A 26206-nucleotide genomic window follows, 5' to 3' on the forward strand; every position below is an offset into this window, starting at 1 on the left:
TTACACCTATTTTGAAAGTGACCACATAATTGGAAGTAAATCACTCTTCAGCATTTGCATAGCATTTCACAGACTTAAATGAACTATTGGTTGGCTGTTTGTTTGTTATTTTCTTCCCTTATTTCTTCCTGTCTCCGCCGTTAAGCACAATTATCAGCATAAAAGAGGTTTTCAATACCTATTTTTAGATTGCATTCCAGCCTGGGCAATAGAGCAAGAATCCTGTTCTCTCTCCCCCTTTCTCTTTCTCTTTCTTTTTTTCTCTTCACAAAAAAAAAAAAAAAAAATGGGCAATAGAGCAAGACTACTGTTCTCTCTCCCCCTTTCTCTTTCTCTTTCTTTTTTTCTTTTCATAAAAAAAAAAAAAAAAAAAAAAGAATACCATAGTGGTACTGCAGGCAGGGAAAAGGCAGCGAGGACTTGGGCAGCCTCCATTTCCGGAGCTGCAAAATGAGAATAATGACACTAGCCCCAAAGTGAGATGCTGGGATGAGAAGGGGATGCACAGGAACTGACGGGCGTACAGAGCTCGAAGAGCATCTACGGTTCTCCAGTGCAGGAAGAGGCAGTTGTGAGACTGGAAAAAGCAGTTTTGAGCATTGGGGTCAGAAACACTTGTTTATATAACTAGAGGGAGGTTTCAAATGCCATCATCGCCAGGCTTGGTGGCTCACACCTGTAATCCCAGCGCTTTGGGAGGCCGAGGTGGGTGGATCACCTGAGGTCAGGAGCTCAAGACCAGCCTGGCCAACATGGTGAAACCCTGTCTCCACTAAAAAAATAAAAATAAATACTGGGTCGGGCACGGTGGCTCATGCCTGTAATCCTGGTGCTTTGGGAGGCCAAGGTGGGTGGATCACCTGAGGTCAAGAGTTCGAGACCAGTCTGACCAACATGGTGAAACCCTCTCTACTAAGAATACAAAATTAGCCGGGAGCCGTGGCACACACCTGTAGTCCCAGCTGCTCAGGAGGCTGAGGCAGGAGAATCGTTTGAACCTGGAGGCGGAGGTTGCAGTGAGCCGAGATCGTGCCATTGCACTCCAGCCTGGGCAACAAGTGCGAAACTCCGTCTCAAAACAAACAAACAAACAAGTGCCATCAGCATGTTAGAGAGAAAATGTCAACTATTTCATAGATCAGCCACACCCGCCCCCATCCCCAGGATGCCTGCCCCACCACTTTCTCTTTCTTTTGTAAACTAAAAAGTGCTTTGCAGTCTGAGATTGTCCATTAGAGTAAATGAAGTGATAAAGTCCGGCGGACACCTGGAGTGGGGAAGCCCGGTACTCCGGGAGCCCGGGCCAGGGAAGTAGGGTCTGGACCTGTCCTCCCAGCCGCTACCCAGGGTGCGAGCTCCGGAGCTGCGTTACGAGGTCAAAACGTAGCAGTGGCCGAGGCCTGCAGGGGGCGCCCAGAGGCCACGCTCGGCCCCGCCCCGCTCCAGAGGCCCCCGCCCCGTCACGTGCCCGCGGCGCGCGTCACACCCGGAAGCAGGGCCCCGCGAGGAGCCGGCAGCGATGAGCGGGGAGCCGGGGCAGACATCCGTAGCGCCCCTTCCTGGGGAGATCGAGCCGGGCAGTGGGGTCCGCATCGTGGTGGAGTACTGGTGAGCGGCTCCGGCTGGAGGGCCCCCACCCTGGTCCCGCGGGCTGGACGGAGGTGGGTCCACGGGAGGCGCCACCCCCGAATCCCCAGCCCAGCCCAGCCCCGTCTCTTCTCCCCAGTGAACCCTGCGGCTTCGAGGCGACCTACCTGGAGCTGGCCAGTGCTGTGAAGGAGCAGTATCCGGGCATTGAGATCGAGTCGCGCCTGGGGGGCACAGGTGAGGCTCGCGGAACACGTGCTGAGTCAGTCTATGCTCTAAATGCCAGCTCTCCCGCTTTCTAGCTCTGACATTGGCTGTTTTATGTAAAGTGCCCGCAGTGCCTAGCATATGGGAAAATGTCCAGCCAACATGAGTTCCCTTCCATAGGTCAGGGGGGTCACAGAGGAGGCCTGTAGAGAAAAACCAATTAGACTGTAATCGTTCAGGGTTGGAGGGGAGGGGTCCTTTATTGAGTGTTGTTGGGGACACACAAGTGAGGCCTCCCTCAAGTTCCCTGGAGTTAACCTAGGGTAGGGGAGTGGCTTAAGGAGCTACAAATGAGTATCCAGTGAGACTGATGGGGGACTTGAAAGAGCACGTGTGGTCAGAGGACCCCTTTGGAGGAACTCCTGACTTCTGCCTGTGTTCTCAGTGTACCATTTATTCATCTGTTGATTTCTTACCAGGTGCCTTTGAGATAGAGATCAATGGACAGCTGGTGTTCTCCAAGCTGGAGAACGGGGGCTTTCCCTATGAGAAAGATGTAAGTATTTGCAGTGTTGGGAGGACCTCTGGGTCACCTACCACAACAGCGCATCCTGCCATTCTGCATCTCTATCTGCTAGCTCATTGAGGCCATCCGAAGAGCCAGCAACGGAGAACCCCTAGAAAAAATCACCAACAGCCGTCCTCCCTGCATCATCCTCTGACTGCACAGACTGGGTTCCTGCTCTGTTCTGGGGTCCAAGTCTTGGCCCCTGTGGTCCTGCTAGGAGCTCCCCCTGCCACTTTCCTGTACTTAGCTCCTTAGCAAAGAGACCCTGGCCTCCACTTTGCCCCTTTGGGTTCACGGAAGGAACAGAAGATTCCATGATGTTGGGGGCAGGAAAGAGATACTCTCCATGGACACTTCCCCAGCCACCTTATACCCTCTTCCCAGGATAAGTGCCCACGCAAGCCCAGTCCTCTCTCCAGCTTGGTAATACCTGTCTGATGCCACGGTAGATCTTATTTATTCTTCCCTAGTCCAGTGCAGTGTCAGCTATTGGCAATAAAGTGGCACTACAAACACTAATGCTAACTAGTATGTGTTTTTATATGTCCAGTCTGGGAATGTGGTAGGGCACAGAAATCAGACCAGCCCAGCCTTTGTGCCGCCAGGGTGGCTGTGCCGGCTGGGTGGGCTTTCTAGACAGCTACTCCTTAGGTCAGTGAGCTCCTCTGGCATAGCCAAGGCAAGGAAAGTGAGTCCCACAATAGATCCTGCCCCCACCCTACCCTCCTTTCCCACAAGGAGGAAATAACCCCATTCTGGTGAGTGGCCTTAGGAATTAGTTTGTTCTAAGAATGATCTGGTTGTCAAAGGACTCTCAGATCTGAATCCAGCTTCCCAATCCCCCCCAACCCTGAAGCTGGGGAACTGGATATCAGGTGCCTCATCATCCAAGTTTTCTGAAGATTCCCAGCCACTCCCTCCAGGAAAAGAGAAGTTGAGTGTAAGGTGAGCAGGAAGGGATGGTGCAGAGCCACCCCCAGACATAGGCGGGTGCCCAGCAGTTTGCAAAATATATTTACAAATGGAGAAAGTGGGTGTGAAGGGCCATCCCTCCCCCATCCCCAGGGACCCCCCCCCACCCCACCCATATAACACCCATTCTCCCCCTGGGTCTTTATTTCATCTTTAAAAAAAAACAAAACAAAAAAAGTACAAACTAAACAGAAAAGCACTTTGTACAAGGGCTGGATGCTGACACCATTGCTGCTCCTTCCCCATGGGGGGCAGTACTAGGTCTCAGGGACAGTCTGAATGCGTCGCTCTTGTTCTTAGATACTCCCTTAGGGCCGCTTCCCCTCTCAGGCCAGCTTCCCTAAGGCTTCCAGTATCCAGGATCTAGAAGGAAAGGGCCAGGCTGGGCCATGGCATCCACTGGGCTCTAGAGTCATTGGGCAGGGCTCCAGAATGCACCAAGACTCCCCAGTGCTGTTCCTCTTCCACCCAGGCCGGACCCCTTCCAGCCACCTGGAAACTCAGGCAGAAGGAATTTTCCTTAGGACAGGCTCCAGGCACAGCAGGCCCCCCTGGAAGTGGCCAGGGGGCCCTCCTGCCTCTTGATGCCAGCAGAAGTCAGGCCTTCCCCACTCCCTGAGGACTTGGCCTTCTGGTTCACACTGGCACATCGAGACCCAGGTACTCTGGGTTCTCTGCTGTAGGGGTCCCTTCGAAGGTGCTGGGTGGAGCCCCCCGCTCTGATGGGTCCTGGTCCCAGTAATAGAGGTTGTCGAAGGCTGGGCTGAAGGCAGGAGGAGGGTGGGGCTGAGGGGCAGCTCCTCCCCGGGGTGCCAAGTACTCGGGGTTCTCCACGGCACTCCCAAAGGCAAAAACATCTTTGACGACCCCATTCTTCCCTGGGGAGAGAGTCTTGGGCCTTTCCAGAGTGGCACCAGCAGGTCGGGCAGGAGGCAGAGGACCCTCTCGGGGCGAAGAGGGCTGTGGCCGAACATCTGGCTGGTTCACATATTCTGAAAGGGCAAGAGAAGAGGACCTGTTAGGGGGAGGAACCCCAGTGTCCCTGGTACTCCCTCTGCCCCCACAGTGGACCCTGGACTGAGGGTCCCCACCTCCCCCGCCCGTAAGTCTCTCAGCTGAGGCTGGACTCCATACCAGGCTGGGGGCTGCAGGTCAGGGGGGCAACGTAGCCATCAGTCTCAGAGGGCAGGGGTACTGTGGGGTCCTCACTGTACCGCTGTAGAGGGCTGGGGTCATGTGGGGGGAGGCTTTGCAACCCTTTGGCTGCTCCCATTCCCAGGTCACCATCAAATACATCGGAGCCAGCCCCTTCGGAGGGTGCCAATGGAGACCTGGGGGCCTCCTCTTCAGAGGGCTCCAGCCCTAGCGTCAGGTCCCCACCGCCACTCTGGGGACAAGAAAAAATGTCACGATGGGGATCACTCATGGATCCGGGATAGGGACTTCATGGGAGGTGACAAGGTCATAGAAGAAAAACAGAGGTCACCTTTGGGACATGACACAGTCACCGTGGAGAGAATGGGGTCACAGAGGTTGGAAGGTGTTAAGAATTTTTTTTAGGAATAATGGGGTCTCCATGAGAGGTGACAGTTGAGGGAACATCAGAGAAAGGGACCCTAGTCCACTGGGGTTGGGGGAAGTAAACAGTCACACAGTGTGACCAATGGCACTGACCCTAGTGGATGAGCTGCGGTGCCTGCGGTGGGCCATGCCTCCAGCACCTGGGACAGGGTCTGGGCAGAAGAAGCCCTGCTGGGGCACCAGATACTCCTCAGCATCCACCAGGTCCCCCATGTCATCGTCCTCCAGCAGTGAGCGGTAGAAGGTGCTATCCAAGGGACTGGCTGGGCCCAAGTCCTCATTCTGCAGAGGAAGGAGAGGCGGGATGGCGGCCCCTCCCCAGCCCAGCATGCAGCCTTCCGTGAGGGGTCTGGCCCACTGGAGTCATCTCCCCTTCCCACCCTCTGCAGGAGGGTGCTCTTAGCCATAGGCAGGGAGCAGACACAGACGCCCAGTACCTGGATGACCACAAAGCGCTGCGGGTCCCTGGCCATTCGGGAGAATTCAGACACCAACTCCCGGAATCTTGGCCGACATTCAGAGTCAATCATCCAACCTGAGGCAGGAGGGAGGTCAGCATGCCGGTCCCAGGCCCTGTGTGCTTGCTGCCTCTCCCCTCCTGCTCCCCCTCCAGTCTGGTCTAGACAGTCCCGAGGGGACAGCCCCGGGTGGCAGAGAAGTAGTACTAGACTCTGGGCTCTTCATCCAGAACTTTGGGCACCTCTACTAATTTCCCTTTTACATTTTTTTTTTTCTGCTCTGTTGCCCAGGCTGGATTTCAGTGGCACAATCATAGCTCACTGCAACCTTAAACTGGGCTCAAGTGATCCTCCTGCCTCAGCCTCCTGAGTAGCTTGGACTACAGGCACACACGACACCCAGCAAATTTTTTTTAGTTTTTGTAGAGACAGGGTCTCACTATGTTAGCTGGGCTGGTCTTGAACTCCTGGCTTCAAGAGATCCTCCCACCTCAGCCTCCCAAAGTGCTGGGATTACAGGCATGAGCCACTGTGCCCAGCTTAATTTTGTACAGAAGGTTCTCTGGTTGTTCCTCTGGAGTGGCTCTGGACTTTGACCATAAAAGGGATACGAGGTTTTGAGGCTCCTTTTAAAATACCAGAGCTCCTGGGTCAACATACATCCTGGTTCCCTCCCATGCCCCTTGTGGGCTCCTCCACCTGGGACCTCCAACCCTCCTCCAAGCAGCCAGCAGAGCTCAGCCACGCACATTTGACCATGATCATGTAGACATCAATGGTGCAGATAGGGGGCTGGGGCAGCCGCTCCCCCTTCTCCAGCAGGTCAGGGATCTCCCGGGCTGGGATCCCATCGTAAGGTTTGGCCCCAAAAGTCATCAGCTCCCACACAGTGACACCTAAGGCAGAGACAGGGACAGGGGTGGGAGGGCCAGCAGGAGCTTTAGGGTCTTGAGCCAGAGTTTCTGCCCAGGATCGTAGCACCATGGCAACGGGAGAGATGTGAAGTCAGGAGACAGAACCTACCCAGTCTTTCTCTAATTCTGGTTAGTGCATAGACCCTGCAAGGTGGGGCACAGGCAGCTGCTTCTTTCCCTCCACATGCTGAGGTGGCCCCAAAATTCTCCCCATCCCAGTTCTCATCCTCCCTCCAGCCAGGGCTCCTCACCCACCCCTCCCCACCACACACCGTAACTCCATACGTCACTCTGGTGGGTGAACCGCCGGCGGAGAATGGACTCCAATGCCATCCACTTGATGGGCACCTGGAGGGCAGAAGAGGAAGTCCTCCAACTGGGTGTGGTGGGGAGGTGGCCACTCAGAGTCCTCCCAGGGGCCAGACCCACTCCACCCTGCCTCCCCTGCTCCCTCATCTAACCTTGCCCCCATCTGCGTGGTATTCTGTCTCATCAATGTCCAGCAGCCGAGCTAGCCCAAAGTCTGTAATCTTGACGTGGTTGGGACTCTTGACCAGCACGTTCCGAGCAGCCAAGTCCCTGTGTACGAGCCGCACATCCTCCAGGTAGCTCATCCCCTGGAATGGGAAGCACCCGTGTAGACCTTCTGGGAGGGCCTGGCCCTGGCCACATGCCCAGAAAGCATCCCCCTCCTAGCCCCATGTGGATACAGGAGCTTGCTCCAAAGTGACCTGCACAGAGCCCAGGTGCCCTAAGTGCATACCTTGGCAATCTGCACACACCAGTTCAGCAGGTCCTGGGAGCCCAGGCGTCCTCGGTGTTCCCGGACGTGGTCTAAGAGGCAGCCATAGGGCATAAGCTGCGTCACCAGTTGCACTGTGGATGTCAGGCAGATGCCCAGGAGGCGGGAGACATATGGGGAGCCCACACCAGCCATCACGTATGCTTCCTGGGGACAAGGATACACTGAGAGGGTACAGGGCCCACACACCCCCACCCACCACACAGCCTCCCAACCGTTACAAACCACAGCCACGGCCCACAGCCTATGAAGGCTCCAAGTATCAGCCTAGACAACATGGTGAAACCCCGTCTCTACTAAAAATACAAAAATTAGCCGGATGCTTGTAATCCCAGTGACTCAGGAGGATGAAGCATGGAAATCACTTGAACCCAGGAGGCGGAGATTGCAGTGAGCCAAGATCGGGCCACTGCATTCCAGCCTGGGTGACAGAGCAAGACTGTCTCCAAAAAAAAGTCTAGGTTTGAGGGAGTCATATCTCCTCAAACCCCAATGAAGAGAGACCAGAGCCCAGACCTGCAGCCATGGGGTCCTTCCTATCCTCCCAGCAGGAGAGGGTGGAGGGGCTTACGTCTAAGATTTCTTTGTTGGCTTTAGGGGATGTGTTTTCTCTCAACACTTTGATGGCCACTGGAATTTTCACATTCTCCCCATCAGGGATCCAGATTCCCTGGGCAGAAAGAGGAGGACAGGAGTGAGAAGAGTGTGGGCGGATCCTGCCTACCTTCCAGGAGATCATTACTTGTGCTCCAAACCTCCTTCCCCACCCTGGGGGTTGGCCCCCGCTCCCTTCCGTAACAGCCCTCCCCAAACACTGCCTCCGGCTCTTGCTCTTGACCCTCCCATCGGAACTGCCGACCACACCCCTCCAAGCACCGGCCCCATCCTCTGGGACCACCCACCCCAGGACCTGGCCCAGGCCCTGACCTTGTAGACTGTGCCAAAAGCTCCGGATCCAAGCACCTTCACCTTCCTCAGCTCAGTCTCTTTCAGGATCCGCATCTGTGCCTGGTTGGGCATGGCTCCGCTCGGTGTCAGCGGCTCTACCAGCTGGGATGAGGGGGTGGTGGGTCAGTGCCGGGGGCCAGTGCAGACCCCACGCGGGCTGGGAGGCCTTCAGGCTGCCTCACCTCCGTTTCCTGCAGCAGCCTTCGCATCGTGTACTTCCGGATCTTCTGCTGCCGTCGCTTGATGAGGATCCCAAGGAGCAGCCCCAAGACCATGACCAGCAGAATGCCCACCACCGCAGAGATGATGGACGTCAGAGGGCTGGGGACAGGAGCCAGAGTCAGGGATTGCGGGCCAGTTTGGGGTGGGAGGGACGAAGGGGCCCACAGGGGACATGAAGGTATTTGGCATTTTGAAAGGGAAGTCAGAAGGGTGACCCACAGACTTGGACCCTCTCCTACTCTAAAACCTGCCCTGGCTCCCCACTGCCTCCACGATAAAGTTCAAACTCCTTGTAGCCAATCAGAGCCCTCTCCACATCTTCAGATTCTCTATGCTCTTGCCCTTGGCTCTGGCTTAGGGCTCCAAACTTCACAGTGTAAAAATCACTAAAGAGACTGTTAATACACATGCTCCTCAACTTATCATGGGACTGCATCCTGATAAACCAATTGTAAGTTGAAACTGAAAGTGCATTTAAGACTTGGCCTGACTTACACGTGCTCAGAGCAGTTACACCACCAGCAGTTTACAGTTGGGCAGGACCATCTAACACAAAGCCTATTTTATAATAAAGTGTTAAATAGCTCATGTTATTTATTTATTTATTTATTTTTGAGATAGGGCCTTGCTGTGTTGCCCAGACTGAGTGCAGTAGCGAGATCATGGCTCACTGCAGCCTTGACCTCCGGGCTCAAGCAATCCTCCCACCTCAGCTGCCCAAGTAGCTGGGACTACAGACAGGTGCCACGACACTTGGCTAACTTTTTTACTTTTTGTAGAAGTGGGGTCTCACTGTGTTGCCCAGGCTGGTCTTGAGCTCCTGGCCTCAAGGGATCCTCCCACTTTGGCCTCCCGAAGTGCTGGGATTACAGGTGTGAGCCACCATGCCTGGCTATGTAATTTATTGAATTCTGAAAGTGAAAAACAGAATAGCTGTATGGGTACTCAAGGTATGGTTTCTACTGACTGTATATTATTGCTTTCCCGCCAATGTAAAGTCAAAAAATCCTAAGTAATATAACCATAAATAGGGGACCATCTGTATGCATGCAATTTTGGGGCCCCACCCCCAGAGATTCTGATTGCTGCATGGGTAGAGGAATCACCCGATGATTTTGATGTTCTAGCCAAAATTTCCACCAGCAGGTCATGGTTTTTCACACCTCCCAGTGTTTGCATAGGCTGTTCCTTCAGCCTGGACCACCATTTCTCCACAGGGTCATCTTTCAAGACTCAGCTCATTGCCAGGAGTGGTGACTCACACCTGTAATCCCAATACTTTGGGAGGCCAAAGCAGGAGGATCACTTGAGCCCAGCCTGGGCAACATAGCAAGACCCTGGCTATACACACACAAAAAAATTTAATTAGCCAGGTGTGGTGGCATGCTTCCATAGTCCCTGCTACTACAGAAGGGTCACTTGAGCCCAGGAGGTCAAGGCTTCACTTAGCCTGTGATTGCACCACTACATTCAAGAATGGACAACAGGCCAGGCACAGCGGCTCATGCCTGTAATCCCAGCACCTTGGGAGGCTGAGGCGGGTGGATCACAAGGTCAGGAGTTTGAGACCAGCCTGACCAACATGGTGAAACCCTGTCTCTACTACAAATACAAAAATTAGCTGGGCGCGGTGGTGCGCACCTATAATCCCAGCTACTCAGGAGGCTGAGGCAGGAGAATCGCTTGGACCCGGGAGGTGGAGGTTCCAGTGAGCCGAGACTGTGCCACAGTACTCCAGCCTGTAGAGCAAGACCCTGTCTCAATCAATCAGTAAAAAAATAGTTCATCCAGCTGGGGGCGGTGGCTTGTGCCTGTAATCCCGCCACTTTGGGAGGCTGAGGCGGGCAGATCACAAGGTCAGGAGATTGAGACCATCCTGGCCAACACAGTGAAACCATGAAACCCCATCCCTACTAAAGATACAAAAATTAGCTGGATGTGATGGCATGTGCCTGTAATCCCAACTATTCAGGAGGGTGAGGCATGAAAATCGCTTGAACCAGGAGGTGGAAGTTGCAGTGAACCAAGATCTCGCAACTGCACTCCAGCCTGCTAACAGAGTGAGACTCCGTCTTTAAAAAAAAAAAAAAAAGATAGCTCATCCTGGGCTAGATGGAGCTCCTGGGTGTTGACCCAATATTCTTGTCATCCTGTCCCCTCCACACTCCCTTGCTTAGCACAGGGTCTGGCACATACCAAACCTGTAACGCATGCTCGTTTCATGGACAGATGATTGCCTAGGACAGACTCTAGTCTGTTTTTCTCCCCTAAAGTCCTTCCCAAAGCTCCCCAGCTTGTCAGATAGTCAAGTCCAACCCTGTGGCTTGGGGATCGGGCCCTATGCCCTCCAGGTTGGGCCCCACTCTGACTCTAATTTGACCCCCTTACTCCTGTGCTTACTCAACAGCCACCCACACCAGAACCTTTGAACACATCCTGGACTTCCTGATGCCTCCCACTCGTGTCACCTTGCCCCCAGTGCTTTCCATCTAAATGCAAGTGCAATACCTGCTCCTCTCTCAAAGCCTGGCTCAAAAGCCACCTCCTCCTGGAAGCCTCCCGCTGTCCCCAGTTACCATCGCTCCCTCAGCACTGCAGCTTCACTCTTCTCAGTCTACCTTGAGTCCCAAGGAACTGAACTTTACCTGTGTCCCTCACAAGGCATCAAGTTACTCCAGGGTAGGGAGGGATTGGGTTTCCTAGCCATCTTTCCCTGCCGCCCCCTCACCCCAACACCTGAGCAGGTCTTCTGTCACTTGTTGAAGTGGAAAATGACAGGAGGTTCCACAGTGGAAAAGTGGATGGGAAGGGACATATGTCAGGGGGTTCCCTCCCTACAGCAGTGATCACTCAGCATCCAGTGGGGGAGTGAAGGGCAACGGGGGGTCCATCCTGGGGTCCAGGCCAACCTGGCTCTCTGCTCGGCAGGGCAGCCCTTGTCATCCAGGTCCACACAGCTGCAGGAAAAAGAGTCTCATCAACAATTCTGGGAACCACCCTCTTGGGTGGTTCCAGCCTCACAACAACCCTGGGAGGGGTGTGGCTGGGTCATTATCCCCATTTGATAAAGGCAGAAACTGGGCTCAAGGCCATCAGTGCTCCTTCTACCACCCCACAAGGAGATTCCTTCCCCAGCCAAGGAACCAGCATGCCCTGTAATCCCTGGGAGGCTGAGACACAAGAATTGCTTGAACCTGAGCAGCGGAGGTTGCAGTGAGCCAAGATTGCACTAGTGCACTCCAGCCTGGGCAACAGAGGGAAACTCCGTCTCAAAGAAAGAACAAAACAGAATATGGGTCCAGATCCCTGTGGCCTGTGCTGGGTAGGAAGTGGGGAGGGGCACCCAGAAGTGCATCAAGTCTGAAAGCTCAACTATTCCCTCCATAGAAGAATCCCAGGGTAAACTGAGACGACTTCTCGGAGAACGGTTTGGTAACAACCATTAGTGTCTATGACTCAGCATTCCACCTGTACATACTGTTTGCAAATGCTTTTTTCACTTTACAGAATCTTGCAGTGTTTTTCCATGTTCTAACACCGTGTTCTGGATCTAGGATCCATATGGATCTGGACTTTTATTTATTTATTTATTTATTTATTTTTGAGACAGAGTTTCCCTCTGTTCCCCAGGCTGGAGTGCACTGGTGCAATCTCGGCTCACTGCAACGTCCACCACCCAGGTTCAAGTGATTCTCATGTTTCAGCCTCCCGAGTAGCTGGGATTATAGGTGCCCACCACGGCACCAAGCTAATTTTTGTATTTTTAGTAGAGACGGGGTTTTGCATGTTGGCCAGGCTGGTCTTGAACTCCTGACCTTAGGTGATCTGCCAGCCTCAGCCTCCCAAAGTGCTGGGATTACAATTGAGAACCACTGTGCCTGGCCCGGACCCATATTTTTCTTTTAATTTTTATAATTTTAATTTCAATTTTAATAATTCTTTTGATTTTTCTCATTTAGCTGTCTTTAAATTGAAACGCATGAATACATCCTCGTGATAAACATTGCCAGCACTATATACCGTAAAAATGCCAACACGTGGACACTAGGGGGCATACACGAGTGTCACTTGTATATGGAGCTCAATTGCAATAAACTGTGAAAACAGGGAAACAAGCTCAGTATCTCTCAAAAACAGACAAAGTTAAATTACATCCATGTTACAGGTTGAGTAATTAAAAAAAATAAAGCTGGTAGATCCGTCCGTACTCACAAGAAAGGATATCACAAGTGGTGGGGAAAGCAAAGTGCAGAACAGTATGCAGAGAATGTTCCCATGTACATCACAAAATGTACATGCACACAAATCTGATGATAAGTGGAACTATATAAAATTGCTGTTTCCTGACCTTTTTTTTTTTTTTTTTTTGAGACAGAGTCTTATTCTGTCGCCTAGGCTGGAGTGCAGCATGATCTCGGCTCATTGCAACCTTCATCTCCCGGGTTTTTTCCTGCCTCAGACTCCCGAGTAGCTGGCTAATTTTTGGTTTTTGTTTTTTTGAGACGGAGTTTCGCTCTTGTTACCCAGGCTGGAGTGCAATGGCGCGATCTCGGCTCACCGCAACCTCCACCTCCTGGGTTCAAGCAATTCTCCTGCCTCAGCCTCCCAAGTAGCTGGGACTACAGGCGCGCCACCATGCCCAGCTAATTTTTGTATTTTTAGTAGAGACGGGGTTTCACCATGTTGACCAGGATGGTCTCCGTCTCTTGACCTAGTGATCCACCCACCTTGGCCTCCCAAAGTGCTGGGATTATAGGCGTGAGCCACCGCGCCCGGCCGACATTAATTTATATTTCATGTTTTAATTTTACAATTTTCACAACATGTTGCTTTTGTCATCAGAAACAAGATATGACAAAGGGACAGTTGGCCCCCTTTTATAATAAGAGCCCCAGAGAGGCCCCTGAAAGTAAAGTCCTTCTTTCTGCAGAAAAGACCCTCAGACTCACGAGTGGGTGCAGTTGATGGGGCAAGGCTGGCATGTGCCCTCCTCATCTGGAAACTTCCAGATGGGCATGTAGGAGAGGTCAGGTTTCACACCGCTGGGGCAGCGGGCCACGCAGAAAGGAGAGTCCTTGTAGTGGGCACAGGCCACACACTGGTCAGCCTCCTGGTGGGGGCAGAAAATGTTTGTGGGAGGCTGACACTGACACCCGCAGAGCAGCAGGATCAGGCCCCTGGTTGGGTTCCCTTCCTGCTTCCCACAGCCACACAGCAGCGATTTTCACCGTGCCCCTGGGACAAACACTCCTGCTCTTCACCCAGTCTCTGTGGCCCCTCCCTCAGGGCCCTCCTCCAAGCTGGATCCTGGGCGGGGACTCAGCCGGAGAATGGGAGGCACCCAGAGAGGAAAATGCATTACCTAAGGTGTAACAGCGAGTAACCACAGTCACTGCTGCGTAGAAAGCCTTTCCCGTGCTTCGCTGTGCCAAGCCCTGTTTAATTTCATTCTCGCCACACCCCAGCAAGGCAGGTACTATTACAATACCCATTTTAGGAATGAAAAAAACAAGGTTGGAAGCAGGACCTGGATCTGAATCCAGGTAGTCTGACACCTGAGCCCGCAGGGCTAACCACCCTAGCACAGCCACAGCCACGAACACAGACCTCTGGAACTTTTCATAGTCTGAAGGGCCCCTCTCCTGCCACCCTGCTGCTTGTTCGAGTCTGAGCGCTGCGCCCTCTCCAGGGATATTTTACCAGACAGCACACCCTGCCACGTCTCACCAGCCTGCCAAGTCCCTGGCAATGCCCCCTTGCTGCCTCCCTCCACCCAGCTCTGAGCCTGCCAGCAGCTCACCGGTCCAGAACAGGTCACTGAGCCATTCTGGGGCTGACACTCAGGGTGGCACGGCAAACAGTGTCTGGCATTCACATACTCCCTAGGGAGCCTGAGAGAAGAAATGGTGGTGAGGGGGTCTGAGAGGAGCCCCCTGCACCCCTCCGGCCGCCCCTCTCCTGTGCCCCGCATACCCCTGCAGTACTCGGCATTCCTCCACGCACTCCTGGCCCCTAAGGAACTGGCTACAGTTGACACACTGGGTGGGCCCCGGACCCCAGCAGTGCCCTCGGGCGCACAGCGGGTGGCAGGCCAGGTCCTTGCCCACTGCAGTGAGGAGGAAGGGACCACAGGGGATTTTTAGGGGAGGCCCCAGGTCCAAGTAAATCAGGGAACTGGCTGTGGACATGGCTCTGGGCTGCAGGGGTGGGGACAGGTGGGGCAGATGTAGGAAGAGGAAGAGTTCTGAGATTTCAGAAACAGAGGGGGAGGGAAGGAGGCCAAGGCAGGTAGAACCCAGCTAGAGAAGCCATGCCAAGAGGCCAAGCCAGCCAGAGCTGAGTCAAGAGGGCGCACAGGGACAGGCAGCCTGCACAAGTCCAAGAACGCTGCTGCCAGGGCCCCGTGGGCACTCCTATGTGCTGGCAGATGGGGAGTACGCACTGGGCTCCCTGTCTTACCACACTCGTGCTCTGGCCGGTTGGCAGTGTGGAGCAGGGCTTGGTGCGGGTTCCGGAAGAGATTGTCCCAGGGCACCGTGTGCACGAAGCAGAGGCGGGCATTGTGGTGGATGAGGGCCAGTCCACTGCCCAGTTCCCGCAGTGAGCGCAGCCCCAGCCAGCTGATGCCCAGCCCTTGCAGGGTCAGCGAGTAGGCACCACTATGGGAGAACACACGCCCTTCACAGTCAGCAAAGGCTACCTTCATCTTCCTCCGTCCCCAGCACACTCTGCAAACTCTCATGGAAAGGTTACTGCTGTGTCCCGGGGGAACAGGAGTACTCCCCAAGGCCCCAAGCTTCCCACAGGGACTCCTCCCTGGGACTTCTCCCCTATCAGGCCCCCTCTTTCCCAGTGCTCACTTGTGCAGAATTCGTCCTCGGATTACTTGCAGGTTCTGGAAGACGCTGAGGTCAGGCAGGCTGTCTGGCCATGCTGAGATATACAGGTAACCTGCAGGCAGAGGGTGAGATGAGGAGGCTGGGGACACGACAAGGACTCCCAGCCCCTGCAGAGCAGGATACATAGACAGAGCCCACCTGTGATCTCTTCCAGAGTCTCAAACACTTGGAGCTGCTCTGGCTGTAGGGGGACGGTGTTGGAGGCTGGGTCCCTGGAGGAATCAGGAGAGGAGTCAGCAGGGCCAGGAACAGGCTGGACATCACTCTCAGCGCTGGGTGTGCCAGCCCACTCCCCACCGTGAATGCCTTCCCTCAAACCCTTTGCCCATCCAGCCTGGCTGTTCCCATCCTGGACTTCAAAGCCCAGGCCTTAGTTTGGCAGCATCTGTGAAAACAGTATTTACCCTCTGATCTAGAAATCTTGTTTCTAGGAATGTGGCCTAGGGAGACACTGGCCTGTGTTCCCAGAGCCACATATGAGGTGGAACTGTTTGTAAGAGTGAAAATGGAACATGATCTCAGTGTCTACTAGTAAATAGGGGAGCTGCTAAATAAAACCCTGAGCCACCCAGACCACATAATAAAAACCAACATTTAGGAGCACCTAGTATCTGCCAGGCACTGTTCCAAGAGCTTTACAAATATTAACTCATTCAAATTTTATAATCATCTGGCCAGGCGCGGTGGTACAATCATCTTATGAGGTTGGGACTATTCTTGGCCCCATTTTACAGATGAGGAAACTGAAGCACAGCACGAGGGTCACATGCCTAGTAAGTAGTACAGCTGGGTTTCAAACCCAGGCAGTCTGGCTCCCAAGTCTGGGCTCTTAGCTGCCTCTCCTTGCTGCCATCTGCTCAGCAGCTATTGAGAGAACGAGGCAGTTCGACTCCCAAAGCAAGGTGCAGACAGTGCTCCCCATACGCTCCCGTTTACAGAAACCAACCTCCCCACCAAAACGATGAAAACCACACTTCACTGTGTGTGTGTCTACAGATGCATAAATGGTCTAGATGAACAGACATACTGTTAACCCTGATCCCCTCTGGAATGGAGAGTGGAGGTAAAGGAAGTATGAAAGAGAGTTTTCTTTTTTTCCTTTTTCTTGAGACAGGGTCTCACTCTGTCAGCCAGGCTAGAGTACAGTGGCATGATCTCAACTCACTGCAACCTCCACCTCCCAGGCTCAGGTGATTCTCCCACCTCAGTCTCCCTAGTAGCTGAGACTACAGGTGAATACCACCATGCCTGGCTAATTTTTTCTATTTTTTGTAGAGATGGGATCTCACTATGTTTCCTTGAACTCCTGGGCTCAAACAATCCTCCTGCTTCAGCCTCCCAAAGTCTGCAATTATAGGCGTGAGCCAATGCCTGTAATGTGCACCACCACGCCTGGCCCAATTATTTATTTATTTATTTTTTTTTTTTGAGACAGGGTCTCACTCTGTTGCCCAGGCTGGAGTGCAGTGGCAAAATCTCAGCTCACTGCAACCTTCACCTCCCAGGTTCAAGCGATTCTCCTGGCTCAGCCTCCCAAGTGGCTGGGACTACAGGCATACACCACCAAGCCTGGCTAATTTTTTTTATTGTAGAGACGAGGTTTCACCACATTGGCCAGGCTGGTCTTGAACTCTTGACCTCAAGTGATCTGCCTGCCTCAGCCTCTCAAAGTGCTGGAATTACAGGTGTGAGCCACTGTGCCTGGCCCCAATTCATTTTTTATTGTAGTATAACATATACAATAAAATGCACAGACTCTTAGCATACAGTTTGATGTTTTGACAAAAGCACTCACTCATGTATCCACTATCCCAATCAATATACAGAACATTTTTCTTTCTCTCTTTTTTTTGAGACAGAGTCTTGCTTTGTTGCCCAGGCTGGAGTGCAGTGCCACGATCTTGGCTCACTGCAACTTCTGCCTCCCAGGTTCAAGCGATTCTCCTGCCTCAGCCTCCTGAGTAGCTGGGATTATAGGCACGCACCACCATGCCTGGACAATTTCTGTATGTTTAGCTGAGACAGGGTTTCACCATGTTGGTCAGGCTGGTCTCGAACTCCTGACCTCATGATCCGCCCTCCTTGGCCTCCCAAAGTGCTGGGATTACAGGTGTGAGCCACCATGCCTGGCCTAGAACATTTCTATTACCCTAGAAATGTCCCTTGTGTCCCTCCCTTTTGAGGCCCCCCACACCCTAGGGCAGCCACCGTTCTGATCTCTCCCACCACAGAGTGGTTTTGTGTGTTCAGAGCCTCACATAAAGGGGATCAGACAGTATGGAATCTTGGCTTCTTTTGCTCAGTGTAATGTGTCTGAGATTCATTCATGTTGTATCGGTAGTTCATCTCCTTCTGTTGCTAAGTAGAATTTCACCAAATGGATACACTGCCGCTTGTTTAACCCTTCACCTAGTCATGCACATTTGAGTTTGTTATAATTTGGGGATATTTCGAATAAAGCTGCTATGAACTCAAAGGGAATTTTGCTTTATCTAGATGGTCTGACCTCCTTACAAGTCCTTGTTCACGGATAGCATGTCCTTTACAAAAATAACCACCCCCACCCCAAAGGCCCTGCTCCCTCTGGTCTCCTGTCTGCTTCCTGTATATTCTTGCCCCACCCACCCCCCACCCCGCTGACAACTTTTGTCTCCTGCCACCCCCCAGAGATGCTGCCACATCGGGGTCCTCAGGACTCTGTCTGCCCTGACACAGTCTCAGGGCCATCGTGCCCACTCTTACCCATCAAAGCTCTCCGGCAGAAATGCCAGGCTCCCAAAGATCTTCTTGCAGCCAGCAAACTCCTGGATATTGGCACTGGTGACCGCCCTCGCCTCTCGCAAGTGCTCCATGCCCAGACCATAGCACACTGAGGGGTGGAAGTGGGTGGTGAAGGGGCCGTCTCAGCCTTCACACCAAGACGGGTCAACAGCCACATGGGCATTAGGGTCCAGGCCCCTCCCCATGCTAACAAAGGATATAGGGACACTTGTAGGGCTGAGGGGGGCCAGGGGTAGAGAGAGTAGAAGGAAAGGACTGGGTTCCAGGAGGGCCTGAGGAAAGACGGGAAAACGTGGGCTGGGCCAGGCTGCAGGTGCAGAGGGCCAGAGTGGGTACCTCGGGCACAGGGCTTGCTGCACTTCTCACATCGCTGTGTTCCGTCCTCCGCTGTCACCTCTTGGTTGTGCATGGGGCAGACAAGCGTGCAGGATCCCACGTCCGTTGATAGGTAATTGTCTAAGGAGAGTGGGAACATATATCCACATACCTAGCCCTTCGTGCACCACCATGAGCAGTGCCACCACGCCCAGGTACAAGAAGAATAATATCAACCAATACTTAAATGCCCTACCATGCACCAGCACCTGAGACCCATTTACTCCTCACAACAACTGCATGGGATCAGCACTGTGAGATTCCCATTTTGCAAAAAGGGAGACCAAAGCAGAGCGTTCTGTAAATTATCCAAGGTCATTGTGCTAGTGAGTGGAGGAACGAGGATTTGAACCCAAATGGTCTGGCTTTACATTTCTTTTTTTTTTTGAGACAGAGTCTTGCTCTGTCGCCCAGGCTGGAGTGCAATGGCGTAGTCTCGACTCACTGCAACCTCCGCCTCCCCGGTTCAAGTGATTCTCCTGCCTCAGCCTCCCAAGTAGCTGGGACTACAGGCACATGCCACCACACTTGGCTAATTTTTGTATTTTTAATAGAGACAGGGTTTCGCCATGTTGGCCAGGCTGGTCTCGAACCTCGTGATGCACCCGCCTCAGCCTCCCAAAGTGCTGGGATTACAGGCATGAGCTACTACACCTGGCCTGGCTCTACATTTTGTTCTCTCCCCAACACAGTCAGCCAGGACCTGAAGGCCCACTCCTGTTGCTGTGAGAGGAGGCAAGAGGCTCCCCAGGTCCGAGCCCAGTCCATAAATGCTCATTAGAAAACAGGTGAGCTGTTAAATAAAACTGATCTAGGCCGACACGATAGCTCACACTTGTCATCCCAGCACTTTGTAATCCCTGATCACTTGAGGTCAGGAGTTTGAGACCAGCTTGGCCAACATGGTGAAACTCCATCTCTACTAAAACTACAAAAATTAGCCAGGTGTGGTGGGGCACGCCTGTAGTCCCAGCTACTAGAGACCGAGGCACAAGAATAGCTTGAATGCGGAGGGCAAAGGTTGCAGTGTGCCGAGATTGCACCACTGCACTCCAGCCTGGGCAACAGAACTAGACTGTCTTAAAAAAAAAAAAAAATCCAGGTGTGGTGGCTCACGCCTGTAATCCCAGCACTTTGGGTGGCCAAGGCAAGTGGATTGCCTGAGGTCAGGAGTTCAAGAGAAGCCTGGACAATGTGGTGAAACCCCATCTCTACTAAAAATACAAAAATTGACCAGGCACAGTAGCTCACACCTGTAATCCCAGTACTTTGGGAGGCCAAGGTGAGTGGCTCACCTGAGGTCAGAGTTCGAGACCGCCTGGCCAACATGGTGAAACCCCATCTCCACTAAAAAAATAAAATAAAATTAGCAAGGCATAGTGGCGGGCACCTGTAATCCAAGCTCCTTGGGAGGCTTAGGCAGAGAATTGCTTGAACCCAGGAGGTGGAGTTTGCAGTAAGCCAAGATTACGCCACTGCACTCCAGCCTGGGCAACAAAGCAAAACTCCATCTCAAAAAAAAAAAAAAAAAAAAAAATTAGCTAGGCATGGTGGTGGGCACCTTTAATCCCAGCAACTCAGGAGGCTGAGACACGAGGATAGCATGAACCCAGGAGGCGGAGGTTGCAGTGAGCTGAGATCATGCCACTGCACTCCAGTCTAGGCCACAGAGTGAGTGAGACTCTATCTAAAAAGAAAACAAACAAAAAAAGAATTTAGGAGTAGCAATAAAGCTAACTCAGTCTCAAAATAAATAAATAAATAAATAAAAGGTAAAACTGATGTAGCCAGACTATAGAATAAAAGCTAACATTTAGGAACACTTAGTACATAGCAGACATTGTTCTAAAAGCTTTACAAATATTAACTCAGTCAATTTTATAATCACCTTATGAGGCTGGGACTATTCTTGCCCCCATTTTACAGATGAGGAAACTGAGGCACAGCACAAGGGTCACGTGCCTAATAAGTGATAGAGCCGGGTTTCAAACCCAGGCAGTCTGGCTCCCAAGTCTGGGCTCTTAGCTGCCTCTCCTTACTGCCACCTGCTCCACAGCTGTTGAAAGAACAAGGCAGTTCGGCAGGAACTGTCATGACTGGCTCCCAAAGCAAGGTGCAAACAGTGCTCCCCATATGCTCCCATTTACAGAAACCAACCTCCCCACCAAAACGATGAAAGCCGTGTTTCTCCCTGGCACTCACAGGGACAGGCAGTCACACAGCTGGCACCAAATGTATACCGGCCCTCGGGGTTGGGCATGGACTCAAAGGTGTCTGTGTTGTAGGTGACCAGGGCTGGGCAGTGCAGCTCACAGATGCCACTGTGGTTGAAGTGGAGGCAGGCCTGGGGGGACAGGTGGCTGGTTGTCACTGTGCTGTTTTTCCCTGGTGTGCCAGGGGCAATAGGGCAGTACCAGGCAGGGTGCCCACCCCTTGCATCCTGGGGAATAGGGCACAGTAGGTACAAGGCAGAGGCACATACCAGGCAGTCGGAGTGCTTGGGGCCCGTGCAGCCAGCAGCACACTGCTCATGGCAGCAGTCAGTGGGCAGTGGGCCCTTGCAGCGGGCACAGCCACCGGCACAGACAGTGCGTGTCACTGTTGGGCAAAGGGCAGGATGAGGGCTGAGTGGCACCCTAGGCACTAGACCCACATCAGCATCACCTTCTGGGGAGGCTACCTACCCCAGGGAAGACATCCCAAACCTGTTATCCCACCCCTCCCTTGTCGCCTATATGACACCTGTATTCCACCCTGCCCTGGCCCTCCCCTCCCCTGACTCCAGGCCTCCCTGAGACTCACGGCTCTGACAGTCCTCAGAACTCTCTCCCCAGCAGCGGGAGCCCTTACATGCCGGAGAACAGGGGTGGCCTGAGGACAGAGCCAGAGAGTGGCAGTGAGAGAGATGTCTAACAGCAAGAGGACAGGTTAATAACGGAGAGAGACACAAACAGCAGCAGAGGCCACAAGGCGGACTGCACAGCAAGGGAGGGACCCCAACAGGCAGAGAGGCCCCCAAACCAGAGGCACCACCTAGAGGCAGAGGGAGACGGGACAGGGAACCCCAGAGCCAGAGACGAAGAGGCACAGAGAGATGGCAGGAGGGACGGAGAGGGAGGAAATGGGTGGTGTAGGCAGCTGGGGCAGTGGCGGGCGGGCGCTGGGTTGTAAGCCAGGAGTCTGGGGCTGGGGTCAGGTTGTCCGAGAGAAGGAGCGGCAGGGAGGAGCATGGCTTACAGGCCCGAGAGCGGTTGGTGTCTATCAGCGTGAGAGCCAGCTGGTTGTTCTTGTGGAAGATGTCCTTCCACAAAATCGTGTCCTGGTAGCAGAGCTGGGGGTTCCGCTGGATCCAGACCCCTCCCTTCAAGATCTCTGTGGGGTGAGCAATGATCAGGGATCCTTTCCCCTTCGGTCACCTTCTGCCTCCCTTGGGGCCCTCATGCCTTCTAAGACAGGAGCAGGCCTTTTAAACAACCCCCCGATTTCCCAGGGAGGAGAGAAGAGATCTTCAGCATCTTCGAGCCCCACCAACACCACCCCTACAACATGAACAAAGCGAGACCCAGGGAGGAGTGAGTTGTCCATGCTAGGTCCAGATGCCCACGTGGACCGCAGCTTTCTCCTTCCCTCTCACCTCTATTCTGGGCACGCTGCTTGTTGGTTAAGAGACTGTGGAGTCTGAAACCCAGGCCCATCACTCACTAGTTATGTAACTTTTGTCCCTTATCTCATCTGTAGAATGAGAATCACTGATTCTTTCCTGACAGGGCTGCAGTGTGACTGAAATGGGACCCTGCAGGCAAAGCACATGGCACCCAGACTCTGGGCACAGTCGGCTCCAGGCCACCAAATAGTGACACGGGTTGTTCACTGTACACTTCACTCAGCCAAGTTAGGGCAAAAACCCAGCCTGCATTCTATGATCAAATGATGTGTGCTGATGCAAGCTGCACCTTCCTAGGAAGACGGGGAATCTTTTTCCAATCTTCTGAGGGCGTCTTCCTGGGCTCTGCCTGCATCTGCCTAGAAGGACACCATTTCTTTTTTTTTTTCCCCCGAGATGGAGTTTCACTCTTGTTGCCCAGGCTGGAGTGCAATGGTGCGATCTCAGCTCACCGCAACCAACCTCCACCTCCTGGGTTCAAGGGATTCTCTTGCCCCAGCCTCCCGAATAGCTGGGATTATAGGCATGCGCCACCACACTCGGCAAATTTTGTATTTTTGGTAGAGACAGGGTTTCTCCATGTTGGTCAGGCTGGTCTCAAACTCCTGACCTCAGGTGATCCGCCCGCCTCACCTCCCAAAGTGCTGGGATTGCAGGCGTAAGCCACCATGCCCAGCAGAGGGGACACCATTTCTAATCCACACAAAGCCTCCCCATGGTCAGCTGTGGCCCCGGTCAGCTCTGAATAACCAAGAGAAAGTTTCAGTGATGGTGAAGGCCACCTGTGAGGCTTCGAAGCTGCAGCTCCCGCAGGCCTCCTGGGGAGGCCCCTGTGACAGGTGTGGTATTGTCCGGAGGGTCTCCGTTGTCTAGCACAGCCAGGGCATAGTTGTCCTCAAAGAGCTGGGTGCCTCGTACAATCCGCAGCCTCTGCAGCGGGACCTGTCTCACTTGGTTGTGGGCGATGAGCACGTAGCCCTGCACCTCCTGTATATCCTGGTAGGGAGCAGTAGGGTGGGGCTGAAGCAGGAACACTACCACCCCCCAAGGCCTCCCTGGGGTTCCCCAGTACTTGGGGATCTTGGGCAAGGCCCCCAGCCACTGAGCAGTCCTCTTCCCTCATATATAAAATGATAAAATGGAGATAAAGGTGATGCCCCGGCTTGCCTCACCAGATTCTTACATGATCAAGAAAGATAATGGTGGGGGGGCACTTCGCAAACTCTGAGCAGGAGCCCCACCCTCTCTGCATCTCAGTTTCTTCATCAGTAAAAGCAAAGGCCTGGATGGGATGGCGTCTACAATTTGACAAACCAAGCAGGTGGCCCCACTCCAGGTCTGTGGACACGACCCAGCAGGCTGGTTTCCACCCTCTCTCTCCTGCTCATAACGTTTTCACGGACATTTCTCTTTCGAGCTTCACAATGGGTACCTATTGCTCCCAATATACAGACAGGGACACTGAGACCCAGTGAAGCGAAGAGGGTGTAAGCCACATTCATAGGGCTCGTCAGTGGCAGAACTGGGCCTGTAATCCACCTTTCTCACCAGCCCTTTCTGCTGCTCTAGGTGGGAGAGGGACAGTGGCTGGGGCAGGTGGACGGGGGACATGATCATGCTGACAAGAGAGTACAAGCTATAGCGGAAACCCAGATGCATCCCATCCAGAGATGTCCTCGGCCAGCCACATTATAGAGAGAGTCAACTGATTCTGCAGTAAAATGAATGGGGGTTGGACGTTAGAAAGGACTTCCTGGTTGAGAAACAACAAGAGAGGAAATAAAGGGCAGGGCACCTTCTGCCACCCACCTGTAAACAGAGGGCTCAGCCCAGCTGGAGGCAGGGCCTGGCTGGGTTGCCCATGGGCCTCACCTGCAGGAAGGAGAGGCTGGCATTGGTGGGCAGGTAGGTGAGTTCCAGGTTACCCTGCACCACCTGGCAGCCCTGGTAGAGGTGGCGGAGCATGTCCAGGTGGGTCTCGGGACTGGCAGGGAGCCGCAGCTTCATGTCTGTGCCGGTGCACACTGGCAGGAGGGAGCAGATGGGTCAGAGGACACTGGCCAGGGACCTTCTCAGATCTGGCCACCCCATCCAAACTCATTCCCAGAGTCATGCCACCTCAGACAGGGAGAAGGCCTGACTGAAGGACCCTTCCACCCATGTCCCTTGAAACTGCAGGGTCAACAGCAAAAGAAAGCTTGTGTGTTTGGGAAGAAGGATTTCAGGGGAGAGGCTCCTTCTGACTGGGCCCACCCTGTACATCCAGAGGCTGCCCCAGTGTGCCAGCCCTGTGGAGCTCACCCGCCAGTACAGGGTGTTGGCTGGAAAAGAAAGACTCCCTTTGTCCCAAAGGCACAACTCAGAGCCAGGGGTAAAAATCCCCCAAGAGAAGCGATGACGAATCATGAATCTTCTGGATACCCCCTGCCCCTCTCCCAAGCAAACAAACTTGGGGCATTCTCCCTATGCCATTCCAGTACACCCACGTACCAACCTCTTGGCAAGGGGTGCACACCCCCATAATGCCACCCAGAGAGTGGGGAAGGAGGGTCAACTGGAGTTGTAGCTGGGGCATGAGGCAACCAGGGCCCTGGTCATTGCAGAGACCTCTGGGAGTCCCCCATGAAGAGAAAAGGAGCATCAGACTCCAGCTGTGGGCATCTGGACACAGGCTGCAGATCCTGGGCCAGGGTGGCATAGATCCTGCACCAAGGTTTCCTGTGCTGGCACCCTCATCTGGCCACCTCTTCAGGGCAAGACTCCAGAACCAGCTGGCAGAATCTGTGCCACGCAACTGCTGCCACAAAGGCACTACGTCAGCCCTGCGTACCTGCCCAGCATCAGCCATCAGCCATCAGCCATGGGACACAGAGCTGAACTGCCACACCTGGCCCACCTGGATCCCAGCCTGGTATCCCTGAGACCAGAAATGCCCATGAAGGCCATGAATACTAGAGGGGGTAAAGAATCCCTGGTGAGGGGGTGCTAAGGTAGCAGCTCACACCAGGCCTGCCAGCGGGGGGAGATGAAAGTGCCCAGTTGAACTTGTTTTTCTGCTCTGGTGAGATGAATCACCTGGCATGTCTTGCCCAGGAGATCGGGAGGGTGAGGGTGGAGGGCACCCTCAGGCCCAAGGCCCACAGGTGCCTGAGCTGCCCAGAATTCCTGCCGGTTACTGCTCCGCCTCCCACAGGCTACATGCAGATTCAGGGACAGCACAAGGGCTGGCTTGGGGTCTGACCCCAGGGGCACTGCTCTCCCAGCAAGTCAGAGCCTAAGGTCAAATCCTAGGGGGTAACATGAGGCACCCCTTGCCTTCAGAGAGCTGAAAGAGCCTGGTAGGGTAAGCCCCCAGGTTCCCTGCCCAGGCCAGTGGCCTGGCCACAAACTGGTGGTCTCCCAATAATACCCAGAGTGGCCTCTATTCCCACCTCTCTGGGCAGATATGGACAAAGAGGGAGGAATGGGAGGGCCCAGAAATAGAACTCAAGGGTCCATGTCCCTGATGGAGGCCTCCCCACTCCATGCCTCACCCACTTGCACCCCCTCCTCTTCTCCTCCTCCCCCCACAGACTCCCAAGAGAAACAGGAGCTGGGGGTGGCAGGCCAGGCCCAAAATAACGCCCTGCTGCCAGGACCTCCCCCGGCCTCAGCCCTTCAGCTGCTTTATAGACACAGCTGTCTGCAGGCCCAGACCCCAGGCCCTGGCCCAAGCCCAGGGTCCCCACAGGGCTGGGGCAGGGGCCGACTCCACCCCCTGCAGCCCTTTTCAAGGGACACCAGCTGTGGCCACCAGGCAATAGGAAAACAACAACAATGGGGAGTGGGGGCCACCGCAGTCACTGAGCTGAGCACCTACTGTGTGCCAGCTGAGCACCTACTGTGTGCCCAGCAGGCACTCTGGGTGGATCTGCATAATATGCTCCACAGACTAGGGCTGCAACCTCCTCCGTCTTGCAAAGAAGACAACTGAGGCTGGCAGGGGTTAGCTCCTCATCATAAAGCTTGCAAGCAACAGGCAGGACTGGAACTCAGGCCAGTCTGCCTTCAGATCCCGCATTCCTTCCACTAGGTCTAAATGCACATACACAAATCCACCCCACACCCCACGCCAACGTAAATACATGCTAATTCTCCCGATGCCTCCAATAAATACCACAGGCTCTAGGCAGGGCAGGGTGGCTGGGCTGGGTTGGACTGGAGGGTCAGAACGGTGGTAGCCCCACCC

General features: G+C 53.8%; 2 protein-coding genes across 5 annotated transcripts in view; one reads left to right on the forward strand and one right to left on the reverse strand.

The window, feature by feature from the left end:
• Positions 1–1482: 1482 nt before the first annotated feature.
• MIEN1 (migration and invasion enhancer 1) lies at positions 1483–2881 on the forward strand. Its single transcript, XM_012451976.2, has 4 exons — positions 1483–1608; positions 1727–1824; positions 2274–2350; positions 2433–2881. Exons 1-4 carry the CDS (start codon positions 1520–1522, stop codon positions 2514–2516), a joined length of 348 nt encoding a protein of 115 aa, XP_012307399.1. The 5' UTR covers positions 1483–1519; the 3' UTR covers positions 2517–2881.
• A 579-nt stretch (positions 2882–3460) lies between these two features.
• Positions 3461–26206, reverse strand: part of ERBB2 (erb-b2 receptor tyrosine kinase 2) — a 32974-nt gene continuing 10228 nt past the window's right edge. For 3 of the 4 annotated variants that reach the window (XM_064369578.1, XM_012451969.3, XM_012451970.3), the window contains exons 2-27: positions 23851–24002; positions 22761–22974; positions 21552–21686; positions 21117–21185; positions 20797–20912; positions 20517–20658; positions 18276–18395; positions 17901–18027; positions 15297–15370; positions 15120–15210; positions 14719–14918; positions 14233–14365; positions 14060–14150; positions 13209–13369; positions 11169–11216; positions 8220–8358; positions 8017–8139; positions 7661–7759; positions 7051–7236; positions 6749–6904; positions 6560–6635; positions 6123–6269; positions 5353–5450; positions 5009–5197; positions 4469–4721; positions 3461–4326 (exon numbers count right to left, since the gene is read on the reverse strand). In XM_064369578.1, coding sequence (XP_064225648.1) covers positions 3971–4326; positions 4469–4721; positions 5009–5197; positions 5353–5450; positions 6123–6269; positions 6560–6635; positions 6749–6904; positions 7051–7236; positions 7661–7759; positions 8017–8139; positions 8220–8358; positions 11169–11216; positions 13209–13369; positions 14060–14150; positions 14233–14365; positions 14719–14918; positions 15120–15210; positions 15297–15370; positions 17901–18027; positions 18276–18395; positions 20517–20658; positions 20797–20912; positions 21117–21185; positions 21552–21686; positions 22761–22974; positions 23851–23985 — 3678 coding nt within the window. In that variant the 5' untranslated portion in view covers positions 23986–24002 and the 3' untranslated portion in view covers positions 3461–3970. The remainder of the gene's footprint in view (positions 4327–4468; positions 4722–5008; positions 5198–5352; positions 5451–6122; positions 6270–6559; positions 6636–6748; positions 6905–7050; positions 7237–7660; positions 7760–8016; positions 8140–8219; positions 8359–11168; positions 11217–13208; positions 13370–14059; positions 14151–14232; positions 14366–14718; positions 14919–15119; positions 15211–15296; positions 15371–17900; positions 18028–18275; positions 18396–20516; positions 20659–20796; positions 20913–21116; positions 21186–21551; positions 21687–22760; positions 22975–23850; positions 24003–26206) is intronic. The other variant, XM_021670542.2, reaches the window with a different exon arrangement.

Source organism: Aotus nancymaae, unplaced genomic scaffold (assembly GCF_030222135.1).
Source record: "Aotus nancymaae isolate 86718 unplaced genomic scaffold, 86718_ANA_hifiasm-v0.15.2.pri h1tg000089l, whole genome shotgun sequence".
Lineage (NCBI taxonomy): Eukaryota > Metazoa > Chordata > Mammalia > Primates > Aotidae > Aotus > Aotus nancymaae.